Here is a 21,238-nt window from a genome sequence, read left to right as displayed (position 1 = left end):
AGACTATGTAGAGACAACGGACTAACGACTTCGCAAAAGCTGCAAGTGATGAGGTGAAAACGCTGCAGGAGACGTCGCAGTCGAACATGAGTCTGCGGAGGTCATGATTGATGGAAGAAAAACGCTCTACGAATCCACATGGAGGTCGAATGTGAATCACACACATTCGCTGGATCTCCGCGTTCGTGATGATGAAATTCAGGAGCAACTTGGTATTCATAGCGAAAACATGCAGCAGCGTCTTGAGGAAGGATTCCCTACTGAGATCTGACGAGTGCATCAAGTGCAAACGGGATAGCTAGTATCAAGTCGCAATGTCTCAATTGAAAGTCTTTACCCAAATCATGTCTCAAGGTCCAGCAAACACCTGTTCCCTAGGTATATCGTCGTAGGACTTAGCTGTACTATTGGGCATTAACCACTTTAACTATGTATATCCTACATCAATGTCGTATACAGGGTGTAGAATCCGAGTCACCTGACTAGCGCCAGAATTTGCATGTGACGGACCGCACAAGTGAATGACCCCCAAAAGTCACTCGCCGAAACGCACGACCCTCCTGCCCGCCACTTAATTTTCGCCTTTAAATACACCGCCTCCAACACAACTTTCCGTACAGATCTTCTCTCTCGACATTTGTACAACCACAAATTCTCTCCGGCTACACGCCAACCCTTCTACGACCAACGAACAAGCCAACATGCCACGCCGCAGCGCCCGCCTCAATACTTCCCAATCCAACCCCAGCAACCTAGGCTCTACCTATGTCGCTCCAGCACCGATCTCCACCAACAACACCTCTTCCATCGATGACCCAAACCAATCCGCCACCCCCTTCCCTTTCCTCGACCTGCCTCCCGAGGTTCGAAACCGAGTCTACAGCTTCGCATTCTCAAACATCGCTACACGCGATCTCTCGCAGACTCGCATTCCGCCTGTCGCCCTAGTCTCTCACCAACTCCGCGATAAAGCACTCCTAGTGCTCTTCGCCTCCCCTCATTTCCGCCTGACTGCCGGCAACAACTTCACCGCCAAGTTCGACGAGCGCTGGCACTTCCAGATGGGTCGCACCTACTACCGCGACCACAGCCGCAGCGGGTCAGGCACTATCGGAATGAAGCGCATCATCGGCCGTTTCCTGAAGGATGCCGGAGAAGCTGCACTCTTTCGCAACATCACCTTCGAGGTCTTCGACTCGAGCGATATTCGAGACGCGCGAGAGTGGGAGCGCCAGGGCAGACCACGTAGATTCCGCGATTATGAGATCTTTGAGGATCAGGTCGCCGTTCGGCTGCACCTCGGGGTCGTGGAAGGATCATTGCAGGTTTCTTTCGTCGATGGCCGCCATCATCCGGCTTTTGGCCAACGCCCCTATTCTGGTCGTGTCGGCGAGGCTCAGATCGTGCGGGATGTGGATGGTTCGGTGGATAAAGCTATTAGCGTCGCGCAGGACATTGCAGGTCATGACGAGTTCAAGGGTTTCAAGATTACCGACTTGCGCAAGATCGCTACGGCGTTTCGTCTGGAGTGATGCAAAAGTAGGTGACGATTCGACGCTCAGATTATTGAGTGATCTCAGGCTAATCATATTCTAGGAGTTGGAGACGGCGAATGAAAGGTGCGAAGGTGCAGTAAAGAGGGCATGGATTGGAGTCACATTATTGAAAGGCTAGGGCTTGGGAAGGCGAGTAAACTAGACTGTAGGAGGAAAACAGGAGAGAAGGAGGAAGTTTCTGCAATCGAAAAGCTGGATTAAAGTTGAAGTCGAAGTCGAAAACTGTTTGCGCTGTACTTCTTGCAGGACTCGGTTAGCTGCGACGTATTTCATTTGTACACATTGCATTCCACACCTATCATCGTCATTTTTCGATGCCAGTATAATTGTGTGGGGCATGGGTGACCAGAAAAGGGGCAGCTGATGATGGGTCCGTGCGTCTCCACGTCCGCATGTGACACTCCCAAACTAGATGAATGTTCGAGTCTTGATCCAGGCTCGTCCCTAGCCATCGTAGCTTGTTAGCACATTGTATCGTCCAGTCCGTCGTCGAAGACAGCGCTTTGTCGAGTCTGTTTCTTTGTCAGATCCAGCCCTGCGTCGAGCACAATGCTTTGTCGAATCTCTCCCCCGGCCGACTCGTGTCGCTGCAAGTCTACGATACAATCGACATCACGCGGGTCGAGGGCGAGATGACGGAGGAGGACTTCTATCTGACGGTGCATCTCAAGGTCCGCGGGGCCGGGGTCGTGGATGTTGTGGTGGAGACTGGGGTTCTGCATCCGAGTCATCGGTTGGTGTGGGATCCGAGTCGCACCCGCGACATTGAGCAACTGCGGGATATCGAGGGGGCGATTGAGAAGTTGAGCAGTATTGCTTGTGGGATGGCGGCTAAGGAGGGCTTCAAGGGGTTCAAGATGAGTGATCTTGAGGAGATGGCTGCGGTGTTTCGATTCGAGTAAGGCAGAGGTAGATAGAAAGTGTGTGGTTTTGAGTAGATAGCTGCGGTAGTTCGGATCGAGTAAGGCAGAGGTAGATAGAAAGAGAGTGTGTGGAGGGAAGGACGGATCATCTGTTCATCATACTTAGCATCGTGCTGTCCTATCATCAACCATCAATCATCAGTCACAGTCTCATTTCATTCTCATCGCTTCCCTCGACCATCATCCCTCCAACTCACAAGCAAAGCCACACATCAGCAACACCGTCCTTACCCCATCAACCCTCAATCCCTTCAACCCTCCCCTCCATCCTCAAATCTTCTCCCTCAGCCCCCACCCAACCTTCATAACCCTCACGGCAATGAAAGCCGCCAAGCTAACCACATAGCACAACCCCGTGAACGTCGCCACGCCCCAGAAAGCACCATCACAGGCCTCGATTAGCGCTCCAGCAATAGGGATACCCGTCAAGGTGCCCAATGCCACTATGCAGTAGCACGTTGCGTAGTATCGTCCATACTCTTCGGTGTCGCAGAGCATGCCGACGCAGACTGGTGTGAGGGAGATGTTGGAACCAGAACCGAAGCCGAACAGGACGCAGAACGTGATCGTCAGCCCGTAGATGACAGAGTTGTGCTCGGCGTGGTCTGGCGATGCGGAGAGGATAGTCGCAGGGAGCCAGAGTGAGATGGCAGAGACCAAGCATAGGAGCAAGGCCAGGATCGCCGCGTTGAATCGACCAATCTTGTCGGCTACCAAGCCAGGCAGCCAGCGGCCAAGAGTCGAACCAGCGTTGAGAATGGCGATGATCTGGTAAGCGAAAGTCGTGCTCATGGCACCCGAACTTAGAGCGTAGGCTGTAATGTAACTGATAGGTGCAAACAGACCCCATTCCATGAAGTAGGTGCCAACCGTGAGTAGTGCGAAGTCGACCTTGCGAAAGATGCGAAAGTCGGGCCACACGTTTGCGTTCGCCTTGGGTGGAAGTCGAGATCGGACGAGAAGGTTCGTCACGAGAAGAAGCACCAAGAAGACGAATCCTTGAATGCGAGTCGCCCAACCCCAGCCGACCTTGGGGAACAGGTTTTGCAGCATCAGTGGGAAGATGACACCGCCCAGGCTGCCTCCCGCGGCCGCAAGTCCAGTGGCGGCTCCTCGCTTGACGTAGAAGAAGTGCCCAATAGCAGCGATCGTAGGAGTGAAGATCAACGCCGTACCGACACCTCCAATAATGCCGAAGACGATGATGAAATGCCAATACGCGGTACAGACACCAAGCAGCATGACGCAGAGCATGATGCACACCATGCCGGCTAGGAGGAGCAGGCGCGGTCCATACTTGTCGAACACAGGCCCAATGATCAAGCCAGCACCGAAAGAGAGAAAGACGTAAATGCTGATGATCCAGCCAATAGTACTCTCACTATATCCGGCAAGTTGGTTCTCGGCCAGGTAGCTTTGGTAGACACCGATAGTGTTCATGATACCAAGAGCCGCAAGCAAGCCGCAGAACGAACCCAACACAACGAGCCAGGCGGACAGGCCGCCTTCGGGATACTCATTGCCATCGGGAGCTTGGGTGGATCTGGTGGCCGTACGGGTAACCTCTAGCTGGCTCTCTTCGTCCTTGGTTGGTGGCAAAGGGTTCAAGGTCTGCGTCTTCTCACTGCTCAAAGCGTGAGATTCATCGTGCACGCTTTCAATCGGAGACGAGGACGAGGATGAGGCCGGGGAGGCGGAGGCCGGTGACTGGGAAGGAGGCCATTGTGATGGAATGGTGGCGGGAGGAGGGTCTGTAGTGGTGGAAGTGGTTTTGATCGATGCTTTGCTGGTATTGACAGAATGTAGTCCTGGCTTGCTGCCTTTGGAGTGTGCGCTCATGCGCTATGTCTTGTCCGTGTATGTGTCTTCTTCTCCCGCGGAGTGCAAGTAGTCGTTGGGGAAGAGGAATGCAAAAGAGCGGGCAGAGGAAGAAGTAAAAATATTTGCCTGGGGCATGACACATAAGTAGAAAAGAACGAACATACACTATTACCTGCTGTCCCCGCCATTCGCCAGGCCGGGCCTTGGAGTAGACTATGTATTCCTCATTGATTTTAGTCGCGCCCTTTGCTCGCATCATTTCTCCGCTCTGGTGCGAGTTGGGCGTGCGCTGCCGGCTGCCGTCCTCGGCGAGCTTCTGGAGGCCGTGGCGGCGGTGAAGGATGCGCGGCGTGCGCCGATGAGGTCTTCTCTATGGACAATGATGGAGCGACTGGAAGCTGCCGGGCGGTAGGAGACGAAGGGAAGAAGAGGTCGTGAATGGGTGTAAGGGCAGAGGTTGACGTCGGTGAGTCTTCGAGACCGCCTTCCCAAGGCAAGTCCGCCTCTCCTTCTTGCTAAGCCGTGCCATCGCTACTGCCTTCACTGGCGACGTCTTAGTTTCTCGTAGTCATAGAATCAAGCTGCACGTGTAGAGTAGTTGGAGAGGGACATGAAGAAGATTACACAGACGTTCAATCTTTCCGGTGGGATCTCCCTATCAGACAATTGCCACGTGCGATGAACCATACCACCTGAACCTTATTCAAAACGCGATGAGGATATACAACAAAAGAACGGATCGTTCACAAAAGATTTTAGGATTGTCCAACGCCTCGCATACACCAAACGCCATCGCCGGACGCTCTCATAACTTCAGTCTCGTAGCATTCTCCATGTCTGCCCATCCTCGACGCCCTCGCCTGCCGTCCTACATGACACCATGGGCTGCCATATAAGCCGCGAACTGTGTCGGGTTCCTCGTTTGAAGGAATACAGTTCCAGGGCCTTGGAATTTACATACGAGCCCCTCACCAGCACTGAGATTGCTGATGATGCCACCACTCGCCACTCTTTCGAGCACGTAGTTGCAATTCCAGGCCACGAGATGCCCGTTGTCAACGATGTACTTCTCGCCGTCGCGGAGCTATGCAAGGTCAGCTTATTGCGGCAGGGGTGGTTCAGGGTGGTCAGACTCACATCTTTCCTAATGATAGCACCCATGCTCTGGATCCAGACGATGCCGACACCTCCAATCTTGTAGATGAACAGGCCTTCGCCGGAGAAGATGGCTTTGCTCAGGTTTTGGCTGACATAGTCTTTGGTGATGCCTTGGGTGCAGGCCAAGAATGCGTCCTTGCCTACGTTCCAGTTCTCGCTTCCGTTGAGTCGAAGTTGTGTCACGTCTCCAATTGCGCTTGGAGCGAGTAGAAGCTCTCCCGGACCGGTGAATGTGCTCAGCGACATCTCTCCTCTTGCGATCAGCTTCTTGACGCTGAACTTGAAGTTTCCTTTGACCGTGATCGTTGGACTCATGGCAATCATGGCGCCAGGCTTCACTGTCAAAGGACAGCCCATGGCGAGCTGAATTGTGACGATCGTATTGCTGTCACGGTGGCTGATTCTATAAGATCCACCATTAAAGGTTCCCACATCGTCTACTGTTGCTTGCGCACCCGTGAAATGCCCTGGTGGAGGTGCACCACCGGGCATGCTGGATGTGCGGTTTGTGTTGAAGGATTGTTGACGTGGGCTCGCAATTGACATCACCTCTGGCTCTTTCTGCTTCTCAGATGGGTAGGAAGTCGAGGGTGGACCGGGATAGTATGGCAGGGACTTGTCGTCTTGCGGCGGAGGAGTAGGGGTTACCACATAGTTTCGAGTGCCGTCTGACGTTGAAGGAGGCGAGACACTCGGCGGCGGTGCGAAGGATGGTGGAGGAGCGAACTGCTGTTGTTGTTGTGATGCTTGTGGAGGAGGTGGTGCGAAGTAGGTCTGCTGTCCGTTGGTCGGAGGTGGTTCGAAGCGTTGCTGCTCTGAACTAGTCTTAAAAGATGTTCCTCTCCTCTCCTGCTGTGTGCTTACCCTGGCTTCCTCCGCCTGGTGGTGGTGCTTTACATTCTCGTTAGCTTGGTGGTTGCCTTTGCTTGGAGAGCTACTCACGAGGAAAGTACTGGCTCTGTTCTGAGGCCATGTTGGATGTAGATGATTGATGTTCTCTTCGCGAACCACCCTTCTCTCAAGCTCTTTCTGTCGTGGATATACGACTTGACCACGATTCCAGAAAGTCTTCGATCAACTCAGCCGTGCAGCTCTAGCAAGTCGTTTCGTAGGTGCTCGTCGTTCTCCAGGTCAAGTAACGCTCAGCAGGAGGGTTGGGTAAGAAGCGGTATAGAGAAATGCAACGAAACTACGAGAGAAGAACAACGCGAAGAGCGAGTACCAACCTGTTCATAATAAGATCCATAAGCTGATCATGCTTGGCCGCCTTGCTGCGACCTCGAGGTTGATGGTGATGCAGCAGTGGTCTGGGGCTGTCATTGGTCCCCCTCGTCCTGCGCGGCGGCTACACCTGGAGCTGGGCGCTTAGGATTCGATTCCTGCTCACATACGTTCTCGTCCTGGTTTCCAACCGCAGCACGTGAAGGGGAGGGACGGCGATATCGAGTGCATCGGTGACAGCCAGGAGGTACGAGCTGTTGATGAAGATGAGAGTGAGGAAAGACGGAGGAGTTCGTTTGGAAGGTCATGCAACGGCAATGAGATGGATCAGTCAGCACGCTCGGCAAATCCATGGCTAAATCCCTCGTCTTCACCACAGTCTCAGGCAATGTCGGGTAGGGAGGGAGGTAAAACTGTAGGAAAGAAGAGGGTATTATGGCTACTAGGCATCGAACCAAAAGCCTCAGCACGTCATTTCACATCATTACCATCACTCTAATCCCACTCATCATACAAACATCACCTAACAACCGCCCTCTCTATCCCCCTCAACCCATCCCCATCCCCCTCCCACGTAACAAAAGCCTTCAACATAGGCCCCTTCTGCGGCAACGCCGTCCCTCCCCCACTACTATGCAACTCCTGCTTATTCGTATGCGCCGGCGAAGGCGGCAACGGCATACTCTGCCGGATCGGCGTGCCGTCGATATCGAGCGGCATGGCTTCGAGGTCTGTTTCGCGGCTTTTGGCGGGGGAAGGCCAGCGGGCGATTTGGTCAGGGTCGGGTTTGTTGGAGGTGACTGGCGAGGGCGTGGAGCTGTTGAACCAGAGGGCTGTGGAGGAGGATGTGTTAGTTCGCTTCCGCATGGGGCCACGGGTGCTCGTGGTGGAGGGTTGGTTTGTCGAGGAGAGGCTGTTTTGGCGGGAGGCGGAGGCGACGAATTGGCGGATTACGGCGACGCTGGCGCAGCAGATCGCGATGTTGATTTCGATGAAGGACCAGGTGTTTATCGGAGCTGCGTCGCGCAGGGGTTGAGGGCTTTCGGTGTAGACTCTGATGCTGTAGAGACGGACGCAACTCGCGATCGTTGAGAAACCACCGCAGAGAAACGCTGCGATGATGCCGATTTTGTGTGGAAGGGAGTAGGGGACTTTCCAGACGGTGGGGACAGGGAGGGCGAGCATGATGATGTCGGTCACTATCGTGAATACGTTCGTTGCTGCGAGATGCTAGTCAGTCGTTTGCTCTGTCAAGGCCGTGCGTCGAAACGTACAGTAGAAGAAGGCCGTAATACTAATACACTTCCCGGGCGTCGATGGTGCCCAGTACTTCTCCATAGGAATACATTGCGTCGAGAAGACGATTACAGTCGTGATGAAGTGGAGAGTCAGAACTCCAATCAGGACCAGGCTCCAGTAATAGAAGTAGTTTCTCAACTCTTTTGCTGTTGGGGACCGTCAGCGTCCAGTACTCTCTGCTTGGAATTGTGGTCGAGTTTGTATATACTCACCTAACCGCAGGTACAAAAACACAATCGACAGCTTCACAAAGAACAGGCTGAAATAGTAAAAGACCTCAATCGCGTAGACGGCCTGGACATCACTGTTGTCAGCAATGCAAAGTATCCAGATCACAGCATTTCATTGCAGATTCTGCCCTACTTACTTGAATCGCCCTTGTCGCCCAATAAGGCGGCGCATCTTTCAATTCCAGCCCAACGCCCCACCTCACAGAGACATACGACGCAATCATGAATGCAATCGAAAAGACGTACGCAACGAGCATTGAATAGTCGTCATACCAGGCTTTTCGTCGACGGAGAGCGAGATTCGAGATGCGGGCGACGATGGCGAGGGTGCCGATTACGGTGAAGATTACGCCTTGGAGCAGTCAGCATGGACAACATTGATTCTTATGAGTGAAATGTTTGCATACCGACGACAATCAGAGCCAATCGGTCCTCATTCATAGCATACGTGTTGAAGTGGTACGGCGTCGTGTTGAAGACTTGCTTTTGCATGAATTCGGACAAGTCGGCATTAGGTAGTGTCATCGCCATGATGGCGGTAATCCTCACGTGTATGCGGTTCGTCCAGTGTGTTGGAGACTTAGCCGTGTAGTTAGGTGGTGGTTGTTATAGTACAGTGTATTAAAGCGACAGACGCAAAGCCAGAGAGGAGTACCAACGAGCAAAGTTGATGAGAGCCCAAGACGGTTCCATAGCCACGGTGACTGGGTCGAAGGTTACGGGTCTGTTCGGTTCTTAGTCTTATAGACGGAGAAGCATGTCGAGGCGATAGGGGTAACGTCCACCTCTTCGATGATGTGCTAAAGTTCACGACTCGAAAGTCTTCTGTCCAGATCGAAGGTAAGAAAAGTCGACGTCTCCACAGCAAAAACTTACAATGCTACGAGCATCTATAGCCTTAGGTGCGCTCTGTTAACAATGCCATGGCACAGGCATTGCGTTTCTCATTACACGAGGGACGCTCGTGATGTGCATGCGTGAAACAACCACATGAGCGTGGATGTGCGGATCGATCTGCGAAGAGTGGCTACGATCCTAGAGATTTACGCTGTCGAAGCAGGATTTTGAAGATTTTTTGGGGTCGACAAGCATGGTTGTGGTGGGCTTGGAGGCCACGATGCCATCATCATCACCAATAATGGAAATGATGAATTCCGACTTGAGATTGAGCGAGCGCGACCAAGAAGTTACCAAGACCAGACGTGGTCTCATCCAGGCATGACGGAAAGGCGTGTCTTCTGTCTATTGGTTTCAATAGGCGTCTGTTCTATCTTGTCCTCTCGATAGGCGGGGCTGCAGTCATCGCAAACGCTTTGATTACTGTAAGGAGCACTGGTCGATGTGGTGGTATGGATGCTGCCCGATCGACAGTTCGAAACATAGAAAGTGTTCGCCGTCGTTGCCCAAGGCCGACTGGGCACCCTCGTCGTTCGTATCACCATTAGTGTGGAGAGTTCGGTGACGACATGTGATAGTGATGAAATATATCACAGCATGGCATCCCTCTCCATCTTGAATCGAATGTGGGTTTTTGGGACTTCTTGCAGACGCAGGTGTGCGGAATGATATTCAGGCCATGAGTCGTGAGGACGATTCTGGAACGTGAAGCCCAACTTGGGCGCGGCTGTTGCTCCGTTTTCGCCGATGACGTCCAATTCTTCTAAATTCAGGTGCGAAAGCTATACCTGATCGTTTCCGATGGGTAGAGTGAGTGAAATGCAGTGGCTCTCGGCGACGCCATGAGAGGATTTCTCCCTCGTCAGCAGCTCGTCAGCTCTCAGCATCCAAAATGAGACGGCGCTGCGCCTGGAAAAGGCCTTATTGGATCGTGATGTCTCGTAGAAGTTGACGATGGCCACATGGACGGGGAATAATGCAGCGTCAGATCATGGCCAGCTGGACAGTTCTGCTTCACGAGACCTTGAAGTCCGTAGTCATGTTGGATAGATGCAAGGTAGTGAAAAGAGTCCAGTAGTCGGCCTGCACGACGAGCACATGATGCTGAGATGGGGTGCGGCCTTTGCAGACTGGTGGTGCTGGAGGTCAACAGTCGTGTCGAATGGACAGAGGACGTGGAGTCGTCGACGCTCGCCTGTGGCCCATCAAAATTTAGACGGCAGTTAGCGCGCCTGCCGGCTGGTGTCATTCGTCTGCGCCCCGGATCTCCATGAAATTGAATCGAGCTTAGCGCCATCTCCCGTCTCCCTGACGTCCCGCTTGGTGCTGTGGGAAGAGGAGGATTCCAACTTTCTGATTTCCACGTGAATCCTGTCTATCTGTTGCGAGTATGGCTTGCGCGGTGCGTTATGGATTCTGAGCATTTACCCTGCAGGACAAGCGACGATAGCGACGGATCACCGGCGACGACGGCCATACCACACACGCGTAGACTGACGGGGAAAGAGAGGGTCGAGGCGTGTGGGAGGAAGGAAGCATGGCGGCGGCGGCGGTAGCGTCGAGCACCGACGACGACGATGTCTCGCCGCACAGTAGAGCTCCTCCGCCGGATCACGACATGGACAAGAGCAACGGCTATGTCTCCTCTCCACTGCGCGCAGAACATCGAGCCAGTACAGTCAACGACAACAACGCTCCACTTCCGAGGGCCCCGGATGCAGAGGGAACGCTACGTCTAGACACCTCCAAGCTGCCTATACCGCCATCGATTCAGTTTGCTCCGCCGTCACCCGGAGCATTCCCCTTCAATGCCAGTCCTGGCTCAGTCGGTCCTTCGCCGACAACCAAAGACACTTCGTTGCAAGGAATGAGCGGCAGTACCGAGCATTCGCCTTCGCCAGGTGGCTTGGCTCGCAAGAGACCGAATATACCCGGAGCATCTACTCCGCCAGAACGAAGAAGCGTACAGTTTGCAAGGGGAACGTTGGAAGATCCGGGTCCAACACCGCTGGCCAAGACGCTGACTTGGGAGACGGAGAACAATGACGAGGATGATCAGAATGGAAGGGAACGCCAGGCTTCAGGCTCTTTCTTTATGAAGTTGAAGCAATTGGCTACTCCTAACCATACCCGCTCCTCTAGTAGTGCGACTGCAACGGGCTTCACAACACCAAACGCTGCGCTGTCTCCACAGTCAGAAAGAAGCGATCCCATGCTACCTGTCCCCTCTGAAGCTGTCGAAAGCGATGCGGATGCAGACCAGGAAGATTCAGAAGTGGAAGGGCCAAGCGATGGGTTGCGTCCACGAAAACGACGGAAGAGCAAGCGGCCGCAGCTAGGCCCTGCAGAGTCGCTGCCAGCAACACCTCGAGCCTCTCGTTTCGCATCTTTCATGCGCGATCATCCAATACCCAGAACTGGCAGGTCTAGCAGTCGCCCGGCAGCACCATCTCGACGCGCTACGATGTCTGATGTGTCCGATCATGAGCAGAACGGAGCTGGCGTTTCTGAGGACGAGGGCAGAGACAGGATACGCAACGCATGGCGAAGAGGCATTGAAGGTGCACGTGGATTGAGCTATGCAAACCGCAAGGAACGCGAGGGCGAACCATCCGAAAGCAAAAGACCTGGCAATCTTCGTCGACTGACCAACTTTGGAACGCATGACAGCAGTTCACCTTTCAGACTTCGCGCAGACAGGCACAATAGTGCTAGTGCGCAGAAATGGAAACAAGTCAAAGCAGGCCTGAAGATGCTAGGTCAGCGCAAGAAGGATGAAAGAATGAAGATTGACCACCAGAAGTCAGCACAGCTTATGGCTGAGTTGTTGGCTGGTGCGCCTGCTGCTCTCATCTTCGCCAGCATGTTCCAGCGTGATGAGCATCAACATCGAAAAGTGCCAGTACTATTGGAGCAGCTCAAGATCAGCATTCCCGATGTTCGCGCACGCACGGATAAAAAGGGTGATCGAGACTACATCTACAAAGTCGACTTGGAGTACGGGAACGGTCCGGCGCGCATGCAGTGGACGATATACCGCTCTGTAAACGATTTCGTAAACTTGCATGTCAAATACAAGGCGCAAGAAGCAACAGACAAAGTTCGGCATTTCAGGGGCGACGACAGGAGTAAAGCGAAGATTCCTCGCTTTCCCAAGAGTGTCATTCCGTATGCTCGTGGTATGCGTGGACTGTTTGAGAAGATCAAGGACGAGGAGGACGATCAAGATCCTCCTGATACGCCTGGTCAGATCGACGGCGTGACACAGGCAAACACAGATGCCAACGCCAAACGACCGCGAGGTCATCGCCGCGCTCAGTCATCACTCTTTGGTCCTCCACGAAGACAGAGTACCAGCGAGATTGGCAACACTTCAGCGGATCCTGACATCCTCACTGCTCGGCAGCGAGAGCTCTATGCTGAACGTTCACGTCAGAAGTTGGAGACGTATCTGCAACAGATGATCCGTTGGCTGATCTTCCGCCCCGACAGCTCTCGACTTTGCAAGTTCCTGGAGCTCTCCGCCATGGCAATTCGTCTTTCTGCGGAAGGTGGCTATCAGGGCAAGCAAGGTCTTCTTCAAATTGCATCAAGACGGCATCGTGAGCTTCGCCGCAAGACACTGCAGACTCTTGGACCACAGGCCTTCAAAGAGCGGCACAAAAGACGATGGTTCCTCGTTCGGCACAGCTACATCGTCTGTGTGGACGGCCCGGAATCGTTAAACCCGTACGATGTCTTCCTCGTCGATTCCGACTTCTCGATTGAGAAGCAGAGAAAGCGAATCTTGGACCAGAAGACACCACAGGAGATGGCCAAGATCGCCACCGAGAATGCCACCCCTGCCAAGAAGGCCCATCTTATACAACTTTACAACGCCGAACGTAAGATCAAGCTCTACGCCAGGAATGAGAAGCAATACTTGCAGTTCAAGGAGTCTCTAACACACATGATGCACAACACCGTCTGGGCGCAAAAACAACGATTTGCCAGCTTTGCACCAGTGCGAAACAACGTCTGGTGTCGCTGGCTGGTTGATGGCAGAGACCACATGTGGCAAGTGTCCCGTGCTATCGACAACGCAAAAGACTTTGTCTACATTCACGATTGGTGGCTCAGTCCAGAACTGTATATGCGTCGACCTGCGGCTATCAGCCAGAAGTGGCGCCTGGATCGTCTCCTACAGCGAAAGGCGCAGGAAGGTGTCAAAATCTTCGTCATTGTTTACCGCAACATCGAGTCTGCCATTCCCATCGACTCAGAATACACCAAATGGAGCTTGCTCGACCTGCACGAGAACATCATTGTCCAGCGCTCACCAAATCAGCTCAGGCAGAATCAATTCTTTTGGGCTCATCACGAGAAGCTCGTGGTTGTCGACAACATGATGGCTTTCGTTGGCGGTGTTGATCTTTGTTTTGGAAGATGGGACGACCCATGCCATTCACTTACTGACGACAAGCTTACTGGCTTTGAACTGGACCACGACGTACCTAGAGATGCAGAGCACTGCCAAGTCTGGCCTGGCAAAGACTATTCGAATCCTCGAGTTCAGGATTTCTACGCTCTTGACAGACCATACGAAGAGATGTATGATCGAACGAAGGTGCCGAGGATGCCGTGGCACGACATTGCCATGCAGATCGTCGGCCAGCCTGCACGAGATGTCGGACGTCATTTCGTTCAGCGATGGAACTACATCTTAAGATCGAGAGTGCCTTCACGACCAACGCCAGTCTTGATGCCTCCACCTGAATACGAACAAGAAGAGCTCGACCGACTTGGAATGACTGGTACATGTCAGGTGCAGATACTGAGATCTTGTTCGCCCTGGTCGATCGGTACACCCAACAAAGTCGAGCACAGCATCATGAACGCCTATGTCACGCTCATTCAAACCTCAGAGCACTTTGTCTACATTGAGAACCAATTCTTCGTCTCGAGCTGCACAGTCGAAGGCACAACCATCCACAACAAAATCGGAGACGCCATTGTGGAGCGAGCGATCGAAGCACATGAGAAGCGTGAAGCATGGCAGTGCTGTCTCGTTATTCCACTCATGCCAGGCTTCCAGAACAGTGTTGATGCTCAGGACGGTACCAGCGTACGTCTCATCATGCAGTGCCAATACCGAAGCATCTGTCGCGGCGACACTTCTATCTTCGGTCGATTGAGGGCAGTTGGTATCGATCCAGAAGACTATGTTCGATTCTACTCTCTTCGCCAATGGGGAAAGATCGGGCCACGAAAGTGTCTTACCACCGAGCAGCTTTACATTCACGCCAAGTGCATGATCGTCGATGATCGGTCCGTCATCATTGGATCTGCGAACATTAACGAGCGATCCATGCTTGGTTCAAGAGATTCTGAGGTCGCCTCTATCGTCACCGATACTTGCATGATACCGAGCTTCATGGGAGGCAAACCGTACCGTGTAGGCGAATTTCCTCATTCACTTCGAAAGCGACTGATGCGCGAGCATCTCGGGATCGATGTTGATGCCATCTACCGACGTGAGCAAGTGGCCGCCGAGCGAGAAGAGCAGGATGCCGAGATGGAGCGCATCTATCGACACCACGAAGCCTTCACGCCACAACATGAATATTTCGAAACACCACCCCAGACACCGCTCGCGCCTGCCATACAGTTCCACAATCTCGAAGCATCGACGACCGGCTTCGCTGGAACCAGGAATGAGCCTGACGGATACGCTGGAACTACGCAAACTGGTTCGTCAGATCAGCTTGAGCATGAGCATACCAAGGATCACGGAAAGAGCCCTGAAAGGGACCTCGACGTTGAGGGCTATGGCTTTGATAACATGAAGAGACTCATGGACGCCGGTGACAATGGCTTGAGAGATTCATACATTGATATAAACGGACGGGAAGTGCTCTTGAAGAAGGACGCTCCCGACACGTTGCGAATCAAAGCTCTCGAGGAAGCAGGGTTGGAACGTCAGCGAAGCGAAAGCAAAGAAAGGAAAACAGCACCCCCAGTTCGACCGCCCTGGCCAACGGAGCGCATAGATACGATTGAGATGGGTCTCCCCACACGTTCGCAGCTACCGGAACTTCCAAGTCTTGATGACACGGATATAGGAGGTCCGCCATTAAGACAGGGAACATCTTCTGGCTCGAAAAAGACTGCCGATCCCCTCATTCGCTCCTTGAAGAGGCCTGAAATCCACGAGGACTGCATGACTGATCCTATCGCAAGTGGCTTCTATCATGACATCTGGCAACAAGTGGCAGAGAACAACACCAAGATCTACCGCCAGGTGTTCCGCTGCATGCCTGATTCGGAAGTGATCGATTGGAGGACTTATGAAAAGTTCAACGCTTACAACGAGGCTTTCATGCAGTCGCAAGGCTTGGGCAATAGTAAGCCAAACCCCGTGAAGGGCGCTCCAGGACAGTCTGGTCCACCTGGCGCTGGTGGCACAAACCCCAATAGCCCCACGAGTGCTGTCTTCCCTGAGACGAGGACAAGATCCAAGAGCGTGTTGGGTGGCTTCGTCGACAAGCTGCGACCTGGTAGTAAGGCTTCCACGACCGACACTTCCCACACGGAGGAAATGAACGAGAAAGGCCCTGCCCGCGGTGGCTCGCCTGGATCTCCTGGCTCAGGTGCTTCCAGCGGCCCAACAGCCGTCCCCTCCTCCGACCAAACTCCCCTGGATGAGAAAGACGCCATCAAGCAAACCACACCACCCGGCGAGGAAAGACAGGGCTCCAAAACCGAAGACGAGAAGGCCGCGGCCATTCGAGACGACATCGCCGTGACGCGCACCCGCACAATCCAGTACTCCGACAGCGTCAACCTCGCGCCCGAGACGACCGCGACGCAGTCCAACGACCTCCGGCACACGACCTCGCAGAAACGCCGTCGCCGCGGGACCACCAAATCCAGTGGACGTCCTCTGCCGGAGGAAGTCATGGGCCGGGAGGAGGCGGAGGATCTCTTGAAGCTCGTGCAGGGCCATCTTGTGCTTTGGCCTTATGATTGGTATGTCACCTTCCTTCCACGTAGAGCAGACTGTGCCTTGCTAACTGCTCAATGTCCAGGCTCGAAAAGGAAGAACGAGGCGGCAATTGGTTGTACAGCATTGATCAGATTGCGCCGTTGGAGATTTATGATTGAGCGGATATTTCTCGGTTTGCGACTTTTTTCGCTTTGTACATATCGTGTGTGTTATCGGGTCGTTCTGCAGCGTTCTTGTTGGATTTTCTGGCTCTTTGTGGGAAGCATAGCGAGCAGGGCGCTTTCATTGGGTGACGTCTATTCTTATTGCATTTTATATCCTTTTAGAGTCGAGAGAATGGACAGACTAGTTCTGAGCAGAGGGAGGAAAGGGACGCTTTTGACCTGTCCTTTTGATGACTGTTTCTATTACCTTCATGCCCTGGATCGTGCGGCATCGAAGTCTATGAGTTGTCATTCTCTACCACATCTACTTTGGTCTCAATCAAAGACCAGCTCTTGACTGGACACACAACCATGAGACAAAGGTATGAAGAAGCAAGCGTTTCTGCAAACGAGACTGAGCTCACATTCAGAGCCATCTATGTATGATAATGCACCAGAACCCTCAATACGCTCAAGGTGATGCCCCCTTTTTGGCCCAAAAAGTACTCCAGTCATAGCCCGAACTCGCCACTCGCCGCCACATCTCTCGTCCATAGCACGCAGACACGATCGTCGTGGGACTTACCACCATGCCAACTTGTAGGAAGGAAATGCTTACTTCTGCATTCTCTTACGCTTGCCGACTTGTGCGGAGAAACCGCTCTTGATGGCGGTGACGGATCGGCGGGAGCCGCAGGAGTTGCAGGTGACGAAGTAGAGGCGGTTTTCTCCCTTGTTGAGCTCGGTGTCGGGGGAGCGGCAGGTCTTGCAGGTGACGTATTCGACTGTGGTGAGGTTAGTGAAATATGTTCAGTGTATTGAATAAGGACAATGACTGCGCTCACCGATATATCGTCTCAGCACGTTCTCGATCTGCTTCTGCTGGAAGCGACCCTTGATAACCAATCTCCTGCTTCCGTCCACGGATCCACTGGTACCCAATTCGGCGAACAGGAACTGCGTGACGTGCTCGTCCGTCCGCTTCATCCTCTTACAGATGTCGGCAATGTTGGCGAAGATGGTCTTCTTGTTTCCTTCACGGAGACACTGCGGTGGTGGGATCTTGTAGCTCTTGCCGCCGCTAGAGGCAAGGTCAGGATGCGAGTCGTGCAGCATGACGAAGAATCGTGAGAGTAGGCTCTCGTAGTTGTATGCCTTGGTCTCGTCGTGTGCCCAGATGCCCGTGCCGCCGTGGATGTCGCCGTCTTGAACGCCAGACTCGTCTGAGTCACCACCTTTCTTGGGTGCTGCCTCCTCGTCTTCTTGCTCCTCGCCCCCTGCGCCCGCCTCTGCGAGCTGCTTCTCGAAGTCATCGCCCTCGGGCGCCTTGACCTTCTTCTTTTTCTTCTTCTTGAGTGCTGAGAGGTCGACTTCGCCGTCGTCTGCGATCTTCTCCTCACCACCCTCCTCGCCATCCTCTTCTTTCTTCTCCTTTGATGATGATGACTTCTTCTTTTTCTTCTTGGTGAGACCCTCCATCATGGCCGTGATCTCATCGACTTCGCCGTTGGTGCCGTCTTTGCTGTGCGACTCGGCAGAGTCCTTCTCGCCATCGTGCACGCCGTTGGAGTGTTCCGTGACGTTGCCATCGCTGTCGACCACGGTTTGGCCGTCGGCGAAGGCGACTGATTTGCGCGGTTTCAGTTCCGCCATGATTGCGGTGTTCGATTCGGGTTGTGGGCTGCTATTCGAATATCGCGGTGGTTGTGAAGGGTGGATGTTGTTTGTCGTGTGAGTGAGTAATTCTGCAGTTCGAAGTTCAAGTCACGATTTAGAACGTGGAGTCATCGCGGGGCTTGCCGTCTTCCCGCAGAACGACATCGCTTGTCGATGAGTAAATACAGCAGAACTACCTAGAAGAGATACGTTCAGGCAAATGACTGGGCTGAATGAATTAATATACTCTCGTTCGGAACAATTCTCCATCGAATTGGTATTGCTCGCCGAAGAGCACATTTGCATGTGATACCAAAACACGTGACTGCCCGCGACTTTCCTGGCTGTCGCTGAGGTGTATCCGTATATCCAACGGCTGGCAAACACGTTCTCGACCTCATCAACTCACACGATCCATTGAGCCAGATTCAGATCCAGCCTTGAGCTGCGCGCGAGAGCATCGACCAAACAAGGCCATCCCCAACTCGCAAGCACTACCAGATATGTCGGAACCATCGTCCTCCTACGCGAATATCCCAACCCCTACCGAGGAGATTGACTCCTTACCCTCCTCCTCTGCTGGATCATCCACCTCCGTATCGCCCAGCGAAGAAGAAGCATACTCAGACGCAGAAAGAGAATGGCGAGAAAGCCTGCAACAATTGGAGCTCATGTTGACGTTGGTCCTGATACCATACCTCGGCAAGTACTTTGGGAGGAAATGTGCTTATTGGGGTATGTCCATCTCATGTTGGAGGGTCAGGTACTGCAAATGCTGACATACACTCAGGCTGGGCTAGGTTCATGGAATGGAAATACGCCGTCTCGGTCGAAATCACGAGTCCAGCTACTTTCAAGGGTGTCGGCGCAGTAGAAGCTGCCGCGTCTCTATGAACGACTCAACCCAACGAACACTTCTACGATTGTAAATCAAAACCAGCCGAACTATTTTCAACTTTCGGCGTATTTCAACGTCCGGCTGCGCCTGTCATGCAAACCAGCGAGGTCGCCTAGCTCCGCGAAGAGTGCGGGTCAGGCATACCGAAAGGAGAAAGCACACTCCCCTGCAGCAACAGTCTGAGCCACAGGCGACGAGGACTCATCTAAGATGACAATAAATCGATCGAAGCGGCTGCTCAGATTGAGCAAGGAAAGACCCCACCTCGACAGCGTATACGTTCTGGGTACGCACCGCTGGCCTCGGGCGTTGGGGACATGACGCCAAAGAGAAAAAGCCTGACATGTGATGGAAGACCGGGCCCGATCGGGTTGCAGGGGAGAGCGTTGTGAACGCTACTCTTCGGAAAGTTGCGCTTGCAAATTGCCGGCTGGGTCAGGTCGTTGGGCGGTCTTGCTGCGAGTTCGCCATAGACTGCCAATGTCTATACACCATTGGCTGTCGATACAAGCAATGCATAGACTGGAGGGAGTGTCGCGGAGGTGCGGCCGAGGCGACGTCGGAAACGTACAGCAATCGACAGATTAGGTGCAGGTCACTGCCCAGACTCAGACGCATATTCACACCCTTGCTCACCCATCTGAAGATTACTTGCAGCCGCATATTTACCAAAAGACAGCCCCTAGCAGACCCAACGAGACGTTGCATCGCGCACAACGACTACCGCTTCGCACAATCCATGACTTTGCGTCTCATGCTATGCCGGACCACTTTCCCGCTGTTCCATAGTGATCGTGCGCTTCGGCAAACATTAGACCTTGTCGTGGTGAATGCTGTGCAACGACCGGCCAAGTGAATGTCCGGTCTTCGGCTCGTCGGTCATATCAGTTCGGCAGTCTGGATGATCTCGGTCAGAGCTGTTCCGTCACCCTTCAGCCGCCGCAGATTTTCCGTATCGTCGACGACCCCACCATGGAGTGCCCCACAATTGGGGGTATTGGGGGTCACATCGGCATCTGAACGACCTCCACGAAGGACATTCTTCCTTATACCAGACTCATTCTCGTTGAAAGAGTGAGTCATTGTCATCGTACCATCCCTCAAACATCATATTGAACCAGAAACCCCCTCACACACGCAAAATACAATCACAATGGGCAGCAGAGGAGCTCAATCATCCCCGCCTCCACAGGGCATCTACGTCCCCGTGCCGACCTTCTTCGCCAAAGAAGGCAGCGCCAACTACGACCCCATCTCCCCACCGCTCGACCTCGACGCCCAAACCGAGCACTCCCTCTTCCTCGTGCGCGGCGGCATCAAGGGCCTTGTCATCCTGGGCAGCACGGGCGAAGCCATCTTCGTGCGGAATCAAGAACGACACGAGTTGATCAAGAGCCAGAGGAAAGCACTCGATGATGCGGGCTACAAGGACCGGCCGATTATTGCCGGCACTGCGTCGCAAAATATCGAGGATACCGTCGAGTTGATCAAGGATAGTCAGGCGGCGGGGGCGGAGTATGCGATGGTGCTTGGGCCGGGATACTTTGCTCCTGCTACGAGCCAAGTAGGTCTGCAGAAGTGGTTTGAGGCTGTGGCGGATAGGTCGCCGATTCCAGTCCTCATGTGAGTAGCACACACTCCCAACTGCACAGTCGAGAGTACCTGTCTAACTATCCAAACAGCTACCACTACCCCGGCGTAACCAACAACCTCTACATCGCGCCCTCGACCTTCGAGAAACTGGCCCAACACCCCAACATCGTCGGCACTAAACTCTCCCATGGCATCATCGACGACCAAACCCTCATCGCCGCCTCCCCCCGCATCGACCACGACCACTTCTACGTCTTCACCGGCCTAGGCCAAAACCTCCTCCCCGTCCTCACCATCGGCGGCGTCGCCGCCATTGACGGCCTCGCAGGCTGCTTCCCGCGCTTGGTGGTGCGGCTCTTCCGGACGTACATGGACAGTTCGGCCAAGGGGACGAGTAAGAAGGACATTGACGAGATGCGGGATCTGCAGTTCCGGATCTGCGAGGGGGAGAAGCTGGTCGCGGCGTGGGGCGTGGTGGGGATGAAGGAGGCGATTGCGAGGGTTTGGGGGATTGGGAGTCGGACTGGGGGGAGGTTGCCTCTTGCTGGGGGGTTCCAGGATGGGGAGAAGGAGTGGGCGAAGTGGGAGACGGTGTTTGCTGGGTTGAAGGAGTTGGAGGAGAAGTTTAAGGCGGAGGGGAAGGAGGGTTAGTAGACTTCAAAATGTAGTTGTCTCGGACAGAAATCGTAGTATGTCTTGATGCAAAGGGTCTTTGTGCGGTGCTGGTGCTTCTGATGTACAGTACTTCCAGTACATGTGACTGTGTTCTTCTCCGCATGGCTTGATGATCTTCGAGATCTCCTCTCAGTACCTCCCCTCACCTCACCTCACTAACAGGGAAGAAGACTATCTCGCCAA

General features: G+C 53.6%; 9 protein-coding genes across 9 annotated transcripts; 5 read left to right on the top strand and 4 right to left on the bottom strand.

The window, feature by feature from the left end:
- Positions 1-701: 701 nt before the first annotated feature.
- Positions 702-1,532, top strand: M409DRAFT_52513 (uncharacterized protein; the record flags this gene model as incomplete). The annotated part of the gene is made up of 1 exon (XM_033812098.1): positions 702-1,532. One exon carries the CDS (start codon positions 702-704, stop codon positions 1,530-1,532), a length of 831 nt encoding a protein of 276 aa, XP_033670136.1.
- A 436-nt stretch (positions 1,533-1,968) lies between these two features.
- Positions 1,969-2,458, top strand: M409DRAFT_20470 (uncharacterized protein; the record flags this gene model as incomplete). Its single annotated transcript, XM_033805408.1, has 2 exons — positions 1,969-1,974; positions 2,039-2,458. 2 exons carry the CDS (start codon positions 1,969-1,971, stop codon positions 2,456-2,458), a joined length of 426 nt encoding a protein of 141 aa, XP_033670135.1.
- A 291-nt stretch (positions 2,459-2,749) lies between these two features.
- M409DRAFT_64977 (uncharacterized protein) lies at positions 2,750-4,318 on the bottom strand (the record flags this gene model as incomplete). Its single annotated transcript, XM_033816313.1, has 1 exon — positions 2,750-4,318. The coding sequence occupies one exon, from the start codon at positions 4,316-4,318 to the stop codon at positions 2,750-2,752; it is 1,569 nt and encodes a 522-aa protein (XP_033670134.1).
- Positions 4,319-5,168: 850 nt separating this feature from the next.
- Positions 5,169-6,431, bottom strand: M409DRAFT_64976 (uncharacterized protein; the record flags this gene model as incomplete). The annotated part of the gene is made up of 4 exons (XM_033816312.1): positions 5,169-5,384; positions 5,438-6,273; positions 6,323-6,349; positions 6,401-6,431. The coding sequence occupies 4 exons, from the start codon at positions 6,429-6,431 to the stop codon at positions 5,169-5,171; spliced, it is 1,110 nt and encodes a 369-aa protein (XP_033670133.1).
- Positions 6,432-7,198: 767 nt separating this feature from the next.
- M409DRAFT_64975 (uncharacterized protein) lies at positions 7,199-8,739 on the bottom strand (the record flags this gene model as incomplete). Its single annotated transcript, XM_033816311.1, has 6 exons — positions 7,199-7,512; positions 7,552-7,899; positions 7,954-8,124; positions 8,191-8,272; positions 8,346-8,560; positions 8,616-8,739. 6 exons carry the CDS (start codon positions 8,737-8,739, stop codon positions 7,199-7,201), a joined length of 1,254 nt encoding a protein of 417 aa, XP_033670132.1.
- Positions 8,740-10,642: 1,903 nt separating this feature from the next.
- M409DRAFT_64974 (uncharacterized protein) lies at positions 10,643-16,248 on the top strand (the record flags this gene model as incomplete). Its single annotated transcript, XM_033816310.1, has 2 exons — positions 10,643-16,113; positions 16,173-16,248. The coding sequence occupies 2 exons, from the start codon at positions 10,643-10,645 to the stop codon at positions 16,246-16,248; spliced, it is 5,547 nt and encodes a 1,848-aa protein (XP_033670131.1).
- Positions 16,249-16,848: 600 nt separating this feature from the next.
- On the bottom strand, positions 16,849-17,886 carry M409DRAFT_64973 (uncharacterized protein; the record flags this gene model as incomplete). The annotated part of the gene is made up of 2 exons (XM_033816309.1): positions 16,849-17,018; positions 17,079-17,886. The coding sequence occupies 2 exons, from the start codon at positions 17,884-17,886 to the stop codon at positions 16,849-16,851; spliced, it is 978 nt and encodes a 325-aa protein (XP_033670130.1).
- A 506-nt stretch (positions 17,887-18,392) lies between these two features.
- Positions 18,393-18,783, top strand: M409DRAFT_64972 (uncharacterized protein; the record flags this gene model as incomplete). The annotated part of the gene is made up of 2 exons (XM_033816308.1): positions 18,393-18,624; positions 18,680-18,783. 2 exons carry the CDS (start codon positions 18,393-18,395, stop codon positions 18,781-18,783), a joined length of 336 nt encoding a protein of 111 aa, XP_033670129.1.
- A 1,157-nt stretch (positions 18,784-19,940) lies between these two features.
- Positions 19,941-21,031, top strand: M409DRAFT_20463 (uncharacterized protein; the record flags this gene model as incomplete). Its single annotated transcript, XM_033805407.1, has 2 exons — positions 19,941-20,410; positions 20,470-21,031. 2 exons carry the CDS (start codon positions 19,941-19,943, stop codon positions 21,029-21,031), a joined length of 1,032 nt encoding a protein of 343 aa, XP_033670128.1.
- Positions 21,032-21,238: the final 207 nt, after the last annotated feature.

This window comes from Zasmidium cellare (assembly GCF_010093935.1).
Source record: "Zasmidium cellare ATCC 36951 unplaced genomic scaffold M409scaffold_10, whole genome shotgun sequence".
Lineage (NCBI taxonomy): Eukaryota > Fungi > Ascomycota > Dothideomycetes > Mycosphaerellales > Mycosphaerellaceae > Zasmidium > Zasmidium cellare.
This window is presented reverse-complemented; position numbering and strand designations above follow the sequence as displayed.